Here is a 13254-nt window from a genome sequence, read left to right as displayed (position 1 = left end):
GGTTTTATCTCAGTCCAATGACAGAAGAGACTATTATAAAGAGTAGAACATGAAAATTGGTAAAAGGTTTTAATTAATTTCATCAGAAAGAAGAAAACCCAGAAATTTTCCTAAACTTCTCATATGACAACCAGAAGACAAATTGCCAAGGACCAAGCCTAGCCCATGTGGGAAAGAAACCTTTCCAAAGTGCTTTAAGCCCTTCAATTTTAACAGTCTTAACCAAACAATCATAAGAATTCCTGTACACAACAACCCCCTCAATCTGATTCATCATTCTTGTCTTGACTACATCAGCAGGACAACTCAAAGCGGTGGCTGAAAGACCTGACATTACAGAGGCTAAAGTATGAGCATAAATGTTATCCTCACAAATCCTGTTCCGGATAACAAAATGTTTTGCACTGTCATAACAAGCCAATTCTCCCATGTTTACCAAGAATGCTCTTTGAACATTTGGAAAGACCCCTCTCCAAAGTCCTCCAAATCCTTCTGAATGAACAATCTTGTTTAAAGCATCAAAGGGTCCCGAGTACCTACGCCCAAGGCCTTCACTGACCAAACGACCATCGGCTTGCATTCTCACCTTAACAAGATCAGCAGGGCTTGCTACTACCTGTACTAAAACCAACCACACAAACCAAACCAAATCTTATTTTTCAGACACTCAAATGATATAAATAAAAGTTAAAAATAGAGACTTTATCAACCTTTGTCAATATTAAGATTCACTGAACATAATATTCTTGACTGACATGAGCATTGAAACTTTTTGTATGAATTCATATCCAAAAACGTTTCTCAAACACCCAACTAAATCAGATGATCAACCACAATAACCAAACCAAACCTTATTTCTCAAACACTCAAATCATAGAACCAAAATTAAAAATAGATACTTTATCAACCTTTGTCAATATTAAGATTCACTGAACATAATCTTCTTGATTGATAAGAGCACTAAAACTTCTTGACTAAATTCATATCCAAAAATATTTCTCAAACATCAAACTGAATCAAATAATAACACTCAAATGATATAAAAAAACACAAAAAGGGCCAAAATTAACATAAATTATCAACCTTTGTCAATAATAAGATTAACTTAACATATTAATCTTCTTGATACGATCATTAAAACTTGTTGTCTACATTCATATCCAAATCTATTTATTTCTCAAACACCCAACTGAATCAAATAATCAGACACAGAAACCAAACCAAACAAACCTTATTTCTCAAACACTCAAATCATATAACAAAATTAAAAATGGAGACTTTCTTAACCTTGTTCCACATAAAGATTCACTGAGCATAAAAAAGAAACGGAACCCTTTTGAGAACTGATCATAAATACTCATATAAAGTGAAGAAAAAACCTGAGCAATAACACCAGAAAGACCACCGATGAGAGCTTTTGAAGAGAGAGAAAGAGAATCAGCATCAGTTCCTCCTAAAATGTTTCTGAAATGCTCATAGCCAACTATGCGAATTGGGGTATAGAAAAGGTGTCTGATAATGGCGGGTGACAAACCCTTGTAGAGACCCAGAAACCCTTGCTCGCTCCGTACGATTTCCGATGCCAATCTAAAGGCGTTGGTGGAGCGAGAAGAGGAAAGAGATTGGCCGTGAAGCTGAAGCCTGGTTTTCGTTAAGTCAATGGGGAATGTAGTCGTCTCAGCCACCATAGCTGAGAGCGAACTCAGAGCAATCTTCGTCCAGCTCCGCTGGTTTCCATTCTCTCCGATCTTCATGGACGAGTAGTACGACAACAACTCAACTCATCGCCGGTAACGGATATCATCGGTTCTTAAAATGGGCCTCTTTTTGTTTTATTTGGGCCTTAGTGGAAAAAGCCCGTTTCAACTTTACGAAAACGACATGTCGTTTTTATTTCACATAAATAAAACGTCACGTCGTTTGTTAATCTTTGTGCATTTCCTTACCTCACATATTACCTTCTCTATTTTTATCTTCTAACTTTTCCGTCTATACTCCCCATTCTCATCTATATTGATGGTGGTCCGATGAGAGTCCAATGGTAGCCTGATGCTACTCATTTTTTTTATATACATATTTTTGTACATAAAAAAAGTAACATCAAACAACCATCGGACCACCATGAGACCATACTCTATATTTATAAATGTTAAGCTCCATTTATTAAGCTCATCAAGAAGGCATTGGGCCACCATCAGACCACCATCAGAGCATATCACATCGAGCTACCATCAAACTACCATCGGACCTTCGTCTTCAACCTTTACTCATTTTAACAACAGGAAGGCATCGGACCACCATCGGGCCTGACAAAAAAATTAATTTTTTTGCCCAAAACTCAAATCTGGTCATTTTCAATCCTAAATTTACCATCTACTCAAAGATAACAAACATTAATCATACAATTTATTCCTTTAACAACATTACCGATGGTGAAGCTGTAGTTGATGGAGAAGTCGTTAGGTCTGGGATGGTCATTGGGTCCGTGGATCCTTGGTTCAATGGTCGTGGTGGTCCTGGAAAGAAGCGACCAATGGTGTGGATGGTGAGTTGTGGGTTTGAGTTCTTTGAGTGAGTTCAGAGAGCAAGAGAAATGAGAGAGGAAAATAGAGGGTCAGGTGTTTAAAACGGGAAGGGTAAAATTAAGTTTTGTAGAATGTTAGCCTATCCTACTAATATAAGTTAATTAGATTTAAAAAAATAATTTTAATCTAATAAATAAATATAAATTCAAATTTCCCATATAATAATGTTCATGAATAATAATAACATGATCAAGGAAAAGTGTGTCCCTAGACAAATTTTATACATGTCGTTTAATATTAATATATGAAAATGCTTTATAAAGTCAAACATATAATATAATATCTATATATATAATGCATTCCAAAAATATATTTATATATATAATGAAAAATGTTCTTTTTTTAGAGATCTTGTGTTATTTTTTATGTTGAAGTTAACGATCAAAATTAATAATATTAAATTAATTAATTAAATATAATTTTTTTGAATAAATTTATAATGATTTTACTTAAAATAGTTAAATTTAAATTTAATTTTTTATATTATTATGTATTAAAAGGTAACTAAATAAAATCAGGTATAGATATTTAGAAATTTAAATTTGAATTAAACCAATAAATTATTATCATTAACAAATTTATTAATAATTTTACTTAAAATATTTAAATTTAATTTTCAATTTTATTATTATTAAAATATAATTAAATTATTTACAAATATTTATAAAATTATGTAGATATATTTGTTTTATGTATTTAGAAATATCATATAACTTTGAATTAAATTAAATTTTTTTATCATTATTTAAATTAATAATTAAGTTATAATAGCAACTATTAAATAAGATATATATAACTTGATTATATTATATATATATATATAATTTTTATATTTTGAATCTATACACCTAGGTTATACACAGTCATTAAGTAAAGAATTTAAAAGTATTATTTTAATTAAATTGTAATGCATTTAAAAAAAAATAAAAAATTAACGGTATAACATCACAAAATAAGGGCTCCATTGATAGGAAACTTTAATCAAATAAAAAATTAATTAATAAGCTGTCAAAATTAATATTCCTAATAATACAATGCATAACTATAACTATTTTGATTCTTCAATAGCTAGCAAATTGGAAACTAAAAAAAAACCCAAAAAAAAAATCTAAATTTATGAAATAAAATCCATATTCATAAATTAATTATTATACGACTCCAAGTATTTGTAGTGATGTTTACAGTATGCTCCAATTTCTTCAAACGCCTTAATTAAGTTGAAGAATGTTTTGTAATTCTCCTCATTTGGATTAGTAAATGTATTTTTATAATTAAGAAGAATATGATGCGCTCTCAAAAGAAAATAACCCAACACAAAATCTTCATATCCTATTAATGGAGACCGTAGCATTTGAAAAATATCTTCAATGCTTCTTTCCAATTCAATTGAATTTGAAATAAAATTTTTGATCGAAACAAGAACATTGAGAATTGGGGATTCAGTGTTTGATTTAATCATAGAATCCCAGTTCTTGAAAATATAATTACCACAAACCACTCCTCTAATTTCATGAAGTGATTTTTCATAGGAATAATAAACAATCTTAGGAGGATTAGAAGGGTAATTTTTAGGAAAAAATAAGTCAAAGAAAAACAAACCATGGTGATAAGAATTAGTCGCTGCTTGCTCGTTAATCACAACAACTCTCATAAGATCACACCTTGACTCATAAACTCTAATATAAAAGATCGAATTTAGAAGTTGAGACGATAAAATCTCCCACTCTTGTCTCATTATTTTCTTTAATGACTTATTTTTGTAGACACCGAAACAAAATAGGGTAGAAGTTGACTGGTGATCAAGAAAGTGATGATCTAAAGGCGGGGTTTCGAGTATCTCAAAATTTTTAAAATTACGAAAGTTTTTCTCTATTTCAACTTCAATCTCTTCGATCTCACCATAACGATTGTTGTTAACATGATGATGATTTTTGACTTTGGGAAGGTTAAGTAGCTTCACTTGACGAGATGCATTATGCAAATGTTGCAAACGTTCTTTTACAATGTTGTAAAACTCTTCAGCTTCTCTAAATGTTAAGCCATGCATAGCTTCGTCGTAGCCAAATAGTTTCATTGTATCACTCGAATTCATATTTAATTTGTATTTTTAGGGTTATAGCTACTAATCACTTTCTTACTTTTTTTCTAGTACGGCAGGTTGATATATATAATATAGTTATGTTCCTAATTATAATAGGATTAGAATTAGATTTCTCTACCAAAAAAAAGATAAAAATAAAAATATCTTAAGTAATTATCGGTTTAGAAAGTTATCTATAATTAGAGATTAGTTTATTTAATTATATATTAAAAATAATAAACAAAAATGGACGGCATAATTAAAATCCACCAAAATGCTTAATATTATTATTTTTTTGTTAATATGACTAACCAATCATATAATTAAAAAAATTCACAATTCTAATTTATATTATTATTATTATTGTTATTAAATTAATGTTTGACATTAATTATAATTAGTTGATCTCTTTTAATAAATAATTCTATATCGAAAAATCATTGTATCGTAAAAACAATCAAAACGACATGTCTTTTTATATAATACTTTATGTCGTTACAGGTATGAAACAATTCTCTTATAATAAATAAAGTATATATTTTCCATAAGAGTCCATTCAATATTAATTAATTAAATACCCCTTATTTATTTGTAAGATTATCTAATTAAATATAAACAATTAATATTATATTTTATATGTATATATATTTAAATTTATATATACTGCATGTTCATTGTACCATAACATGGATACCATGTATATTTTTTTTTTTTGACAAATGGATACCATGTATATTAATTGTAAAGCCCGCTTAGTTAATTTGGAAATTAGTAGTTATTTATGTTTAATTATGAAATTATTTATAGCTATTTAAATAATTTATTACTGTTATTTATGGAATTCAGAAATGCATGATTATGTCATCAGTATTTTTTATTTCGCATTTCCGGTGTCCGGTATTTTGGAACTCGGCGTTTGGCTCAGTAGAAATCACAACTTAGTATGTTAGTATTTTGGGGACGGGTTTTAGACATTGGGAATGTCGGGAATGGCCGGGAATTTAGAGTTTCCCAAAAATACCCTTTTAGTATGATTTATGTGGTTTTATGGTGGAGGGACAAAATGGTCTTTTTGCCCCATTAGTATTTTGTCTTCTAGTGAATTTATTAATGGAAAATAAATGTTAAATGTTTATTTTAATTGTTAATTGTTGGCTGAAATGGTTTTGGGTTAAGTGGCTTTACTCTTTTAATTTCCTTCATTTTTCAACACTTAGTAAAAAAATTAGAAATTTCACTCAAACTCTCTCTCTTTTCCTCTCCACTTTCGGCTGGGTATTTGGGGTGCAAAGCTGGGTTTTTCTTCAATTTTCAAAACTTGATTCAACCTTAATTTGTGAGCTCTTGATTGTGGTAGGTGATTCTAACTCTTTCTCTTTTTTTTCTTGAATAAAAATGGTGAAAATGTGAGTAAATGCATGCTTGCTTGAGGTGTTGTTGCTGCTGTGTTTGTGATATGATTTCTGAGGTTTAAATCTTGTTCAATTGAGTAGAATAGAGCTGGTTATGATGCATGCTAGTTGTGTTGTTCAAAGTTTTGATTTTTAGCTCAAAAATATGGTTTTCAAAGAGAAATGTCTATGTTCTGTTGCTGTGATATTGTTGATGTTTTTGATTGTTTTCAGAGGCTTAGTTAAGCTTGTTTAAGTAAGTTTAGATGGTTTTGATTGCATGCTAGCTAGGTTTGCTCAAGTTTGAGTTTAGAACTCAAAGCTTGAGCTCTAATGGTGATTTTTGAATTCGTGCAATCTGGGTGGTTTTGTTGCCTTAGAAATGTTCTAGGGGAGGTATAGAACAGGTCTGGAAGGTTTCATGTGATTTGGGGTTGAATTGTGCAAGTTATGAATTTTTGAAGTTCTTTTGCGAGGAACCGGAATTCGGTTGAGCATCCGAATTCGGATGGGGGTCTGAATTTTCCCGACCGGAATTAGGTTGGGCAACCGGTCTACCGGTTGGGGGATTTTTCAGAACCCTAGTTTTCCTCGTTTTTGGGTTTTTAGGGGTATTGCCATGCTTTTTATCGATAGGGAAACTTTTAGTTCCTAGTTTTAGTCCCCGGGAAGTGATTTAGCGTGTCACTTATAGCGTTGTGATTTTTATGGTTTAGGAGCCGATGTCAGCCGTTCGGCTTCGATTCCGGTCGGGTTGACGGCACACACGAAATCGGAATCCGGAGTAAGATTAGTATAACGGTATGTATATGTAGATTACATGTTTAGCGTGCATGTAGGAAGCTTTGCTAGATTACATTAGTTATGTATTTAGGCTTCGAACCATCCAACCCCGTCACGTCGGTACGGGCTGGAGTATGACCAGACGGCGGAGTATGGTGGTTCGACCGATCAGGCTGACACTTGGTTGGTGGTTCAGTGCTATTGACCTATCCCGTCGGTACAGGCTGGAGTATGACCAGCAGCCGGAGTATGACCGGTTCGACCAATCAGGAGGATACTTGTCAATAGTACCGTCCCCTGAACGTTCAAAACTCAGTACCATGTTGGACATGGCAGTAGTAGCTCCGTACCATGTTGGACATGGCAGTAGCGGGACTCAGTATCGTGTTGGACACGGCAGTTAATTTTACGTATGATGTTATTATGCTTTTCTTACTGAGTCTGTCGACTCACAGTTTATGTTCATGTGTAGGTAAAGGCAAGGTCATGGGCGATGGACCGTGAGCGAGCTTATGAGATTGTACATGTCGGGGCGGTTAGGCCTGGAGCGTACGATCCTCGGGACAGCAAGGCTGAGATTTTTTGTAACGGTCGTTAGACGACTTTATTTTGATGTAAAAGTTAAACAGTTAAAACGTTTGTAAATATTTTTATAAATCGGGATCCCGAGACTTTTGTAAAATGGTTTATAAGTTTAATGAAAAAGCAAAATTTTAATTAATCACGTTTTTCCATAAACCTCGTTGATTAGCAACGAGCTGCACAGTACGTTTAAAAATCACGTAATACGCCTAAGATAGTTAGGGTGTTACATTAATTGTGCCCTAGACAATTTTTTTACAACTAGCTATTATGTCGTTTGTTTATATATATATAGAGGTGTGTATAATACGATCCAATCCAATGACAATTGATTAATTCAATTATAATTGATTGCCAAGTATTAAATATTCAATTGTGATCATATAAAATTTGATATTATTTTTGAATATCTAATTGAATCGAATCAGATGTTAGATGGAGTGTCTAAAAATCCAATACATCTAATATTCAATCAAACTAATAAGTATTTTCATTTAATTTAGATGAGTAATTAAATTTTGTATTACTGTATGTAATATATATATATCTTTATATATTAAAAGTGTCTATCTAACGGCATTTGGTTTAACAGAATATACTTAAAAAATAAAAGAATATTCTGTTAAATTTAACGATTAGGTTTGATCTCCCGTTAATAAATAAACCCAATAATTAAACCCAAAAAATCAAACAATCTTTTAAATATTAATAATCTTTTTTTAAATTAAAAAAATCATCTTAGCCACATATTTCTCTAACAAACCTATTTTAAAAAAGAATATTAATAATTTTTTTTATTTATTTTTTAAAAAAGAAAAATATATTAATAATCTTTTTTTAAATTAAAAAATCATCTTAGCCACATATTTCTCTAACAAACCTATTTTAAAAAAGAATATTAATAATTTTTTTTATTTATTTTTTAAAAAAGAAAAATATATATAAAATGTCTAGAAAAGATAATATAAATGTGAGACAGTATATGAGTTGCCCCTTTGTAATTACCTAGAAAAGATAAAATGGCTTAAAAAAATAAAAAGAAGATGAAATGGGCTGTAATTAGTATTTACCTTATATGTTTGTGCTTATTTTAAAAATATTAGAATATAAAAATATTATTGGTGCTTATTAGTAATTTGCAAAGAATGTGAAAAGTCTATAATTATATAGTTGTGTAGTATTAGATATGAAATGAGATAATAGAACTTTTTTCAATTAGAAGATTAATGTACATTTTACTATTAATAACATACATTATTATAACACAACTATGTTTTACTTACTAAATATACTGACACATATTTTATTTTTATAAAACAAATCATTCAAATAATTATACTATTTTAATTATTAATTAAAATAAAAAACTAAAATATTAAATAAAACTAACACTACGTGGCTTGGCACGTAACAATCACCTAATATATATATATGAAAATTAACGTTAAAGATTTTACTTTTTTTTTTAGATTAAATTGATCCAATTAAATACAATACAAACTAAATTTAAAATATTAGATTAATCTGATTTAATCTAAAAAATACTAAATCTAAAATATTATTAGATAACCTCCAAATTAAACTAATAATTATATAGATATAACTGATTCAATTTAACATCTAATATAAATATTATAAAATTAGAATTAATTGGATCAAATTTAAATAAACCAAAAATATTAAATATGGTGAACAAACCCTATTAAATTTATATATGTGGTTGTATAAAAAGTCAAAAAAATTTATGTATTATATATTAACCTTTGACATTAATGTTAATACTCATTATTTTATTAATAATATATAGTCGTCTTCATTTGACATAAACATACAATAATTAAAAAAAAAACAAGTCTTTATTAATTAAATGCAATGAATTCACTAATTACGTAATTGATGCCATAACACAAACATGAAATTGTACTTGTTATTTGAATTAAAAAACAAAAAGAAAGATGGGGTTTTTTCATAAATGTACAACAAAAACAAAATAATTACAAAAAATGTGCAAAAAAAAAATATTTTAAAAATTTATACATTTTGAAAACTTATTACATGAAACCATACATTTTTAATATGTTTATTAAACCTCAAAATAAACAATTTCGTAAAATTAATTAAACAGATTTATAAAAATAAACAAGTTAAATATTTTTTTATTAAAAGATAAATGTTTATTATCTATTTTAGTATGAATTATTATAATTTAATAAGATTTTTTTTAATAAAATACAATATCAAAATTATAAACATTAATGTATATAAATATAAATCAATACTTAAAATTACTAAAAATAAACATGACACGTAGAGTGATATAATAAACATATGTGAATATTATTATTTTGTTTATTAAAGTAGTATGTTTAATAAATAGAAAACAAAATAAACATATATATACAAAGTATTTATATTATTAGTATGTTTATTATAATTGTAAACATAAAAATAGACATAGTCAATTTATACTATACTAAAATAAGTATATTTTCTTTCTATTGTTTCTTTATATTGATTATTTTCTAATGAGTTAGTGAACGAGTTTTCTATTGAAGTATAATTCTTACATCAAAAAATAAATAAACAAACATAACTCTATAAATTCTAAAAATTATTTAATTAAAAAAAATAAACACGACACAATTAATAAACAAAGAAAAAGATAAAGATAAACAATTTTTTATATATATTATTTATTTTCTAAAAAATTACTAAAAAAATAAACATAACACACGTAGAGTGATATAATAAACTTATGTGAATATTATTATTTTGTTTATTAAATTAGTATGTTTAATTAATAGAAAATAAAATAAACACATATATAAAATATTTTATATTATTAGTATGTTTATTATAATTGTAAACATAAAAATAAACATAGCCAATAAACACATATATAAAATGTTTTATATTATTAGTATGTTTATTATAATTGTAAATATAAAAAAAAAAACATAACCAATATTACCATATATATACTAATCAATAATTATTACCATATATATATTATAAAAAAAATTGAAAAAAAGTTTTTAATTATATATAAAAGTGTATGAGAAAATGATAATAAGTTTTTTTGCACATATTTTGTAATTAATTAAAATAATGTATACAAAATTGTAAAATGCCCAAGAAAGATTTATACATATTTTAGACTATTTATAATTTTTGTCCCTAAATACTTTTCAGACAAGCTTAATAAATAGAACTTAACATCTATAAATATAAAATATAATATAAATGGGAAATGGGAATGAAAAGTATGTACAGTAAAATGTAATATACACCCAATACATATACGTACAAATATACACCAATTTAATTTAAATTATTTATAAAAGAAAAAGGTAATAAAGTATACAGATGTATAGGTGTCGTTTGGTAATACTTTTATTTTTTAATTTTTTAATCACAAAATGAAAGTAAAATTTTTGTTTTTAAAAAATTTATTTTTGAAAAACAAAAATGCGTTCTGTAACCACTTTTGTTTTTCAATTTTAAAAACAGAAAACAAAAGTGTGTTCTGTAAAGTTCATTTTTATTTTTATTTTTTAATTTTATTTAAGTCGGGTCTAGGTCCGGGGTCGAATTCGAGTTCAAGTCAAAAGCCGGATTCAACGCCAGGACCGTTGGGAGGGTATTTGGATCCGAGTCTGGTCGTAATCCAAAAGATTGATTAAGAATAAAAAAAACTGTTTAAAAAAATATTGAAAGTGATTTTTTTGTTTTTAAAATTTTAATTTCTAGTAATTATAAAATTGAAAAGTAAAAACAGTTTTATAGAACATGTTTTTGAAAAATATTTTCACTTTTCTACTTTTAAAAACAAAAAACTGATTAAAAAGTGTTACCAAACGGTACCATAGTTTTTTTTTTTGGCTCACGTAAGACACTTTGGTAGGCGCTTATTGAATTATTCAATATTTTTTTATTCCTTATTATATAAGGGAAATTTGACTAAATATACTTATATAATCTTAATGTTTTTTTTTTCTAAACTTATAATTATCAATATTTGTAATCTATGTCAACGTTAATGTTATTTCCAAATTACTCTCCCAATTTATATCACATCGGACTAAAACTAAATAATACACAAAAAACAATTAGGTCTGGTGGGGTCCAATAGTGGCCCAATGCTAACTTTTTTTTATTATTATTTGTTTATGTTTTTGTACATAAAAAAAAAGTAGCACTACTATCGGACCACCATCAGACCATATCTTCTACCAATTTTTTTTTATATATATATATTTTTGTACATAAAAAAGTAGCATCAAGTGACCATCTGACTACCATTAGACCATATCTGCTACCAATTTTTTTTAATGTTTTTGTACATAAAAAAAGTAGCATCAGGTGACCATCGGACCACTATCGGACCACTATTGGACCATATCTACATTTATAGATGTTAAGCTCCATTCATTAAGCTTTTGAGGAAGGCATCGTGCCACCATTAGACCCAATCGGATCATATCATCGAGCTACCATCGGACCTTCGTCTTCAACTTTTACTCATTTTAACAACAGGAAGGCATCAGACCACTATCGGACCACCATCGGGCCTGACAAAAAATAAGTTTTTAGCCTAAAACTCAAATCTGGTCATTTTCGACCTTAAATCTAACATCTACTCACAAATAACAAACATTAATTATATAATTTATTCCTTTGACAACATTGTTGATAGTGAAGCCGTGGTTGATGAAGAAGTCGTTGGGTCCGCATGCAGTGGTGATTGAGTCCGTGGGTCCTTGGGTCTGTGGTCATGGTGGTCGTGGAGAGAAAGAACTAAGGTTGTGGGTCGTTTGTGTGCTCCTACGTGTGCGTGTTTACACACACACACACACACAGAGAGAGAGAGAGAGAGAATGGGGTTTTAGGAAAAAATGAAATATTCTACCAATGTTGGATAGTTTAGGTTTACAAAAAAAAAATTGGTCTAATAAATGCATAATTAATCAAATTTCCCTTATATAATATATATCGTGATATATATAATATAATATATATTTATATGTTAGAATTTTTATTTAGACTTACATTAATTTTAGAAATTTTACACCCTATATTGTTTTTTCAATTTTATTTCAATTTTAATTACTATTTCTTGATTTTTACTACATTTTTATTGTTTTATTTTTATACTAATATACTGCTTTTTTATTAAAAAAAATTTGTTTTATTTTTAACACAAACTTGATAGTTTGGATGTCTTATTATTATTATATTTTAAATTCTTAAAAATAGTTTGACTTGACTTGATATTGTCACATCTGTGACATTATTTTTTTATTCTTTTCATTTAATTTAATTTTGACGATAAGTATATCAGACCCTACACTACTTTTTATTACTTTTCATTATTTTCTCTCCTTATTCATTTTCTTCTTTTAGGGTTTTTTTTTTTTGTTTCAAAATCTATCAATGTCTTCTTCATAAAAAAACTCTATCTTTCTCTCTATTAACATATATATTTTTTTATGTTTTAAAAAAACATATATGTTTTTTTATTTGATTTCTTTGTTCACTTCTTCTTCTTCTTCATTTTGTTTTTATTTTTTTCTTTAATTTTTAAAATTTTCAATCATGTTTTTGAGAAAAATAAGAGTGTTATTTTTTTATTCTGATTTTTCAGAATTGGATTTGCGAATTTAATATCTATTGCATCTGGTGTGAGGTTGTGCAGAAGATGATTAGTTTTTTTTTTTTAATTTTTTTTCTTTTATTTTTTTTTAATTTGTTTTAGTGTTGTTTTACGATTGTTTTGCCATAATCTATCACTCTCTTTTTCATCAAAAGCTCTCTCTTTCTCTCCATTAACAAA

General features: G+C 27.8%; 2 protein-coding genes across 2 annotated transcripts; both read right to left on the bottom strand.

Annotated features, from left to right (window-relative positions):
- Nucleotides 1–56: 56 nt before the first annotated feature.
- On the bottom strand, nt 57–1811 carry LOC115702626 (mitochondrial uncoupling protein 3). Its single transcript, XM_030630047.2, has 2 exons — nt 1380–1811; nt 57–616 (listed from the first exon to the last, which is right to left on the bottom strand). Exons 1-2 carry the CDS (start codon nt 1752–1754, stop codon nt 83–85), a joined length of 909 nt encoding a protein of 302 aa, XP_030485907.2. The 5' UTR covers nt 1755–1811; the 3' UTR covers nt 57–82.
- A 1915-nt stretch (nt 1812–3726) lies between these two features.
- On the bottom strand, nt 3727–4659 carry LOC133032099 (putative ubiquitin-conjugating enzyme E2 39). The gene has a single exon (XM_061105936.1). It carries the CDS (start codon nt 4657–4659, stop codon nt 3727–3729), a length of 933 nt encoding a protein of 310 aa, XP_060961919.1.
- Between the last annotated feature and the right edge of the window lie 8595 nt (nt 4660–13254).

This window comes from Cannabis sativa, chromosome X (genome assembly GCF_029168945.1).
Source record: "Cannabis sativa cultivar Pink pepper isolate KNU-18-1 chromosome X, ASM2916894v1, whole genome shotgun sequence".
Taxonomy (NCBI): Eukaryota; Viridiplantae; Streptophyta; class Magnoliopsida; order Rosales; family Cannabaceae; genus Cannabis; species Cannabis sativa.
This window is presented reverse-complemented; position numbering and strand designations above follow the sequence as displayed.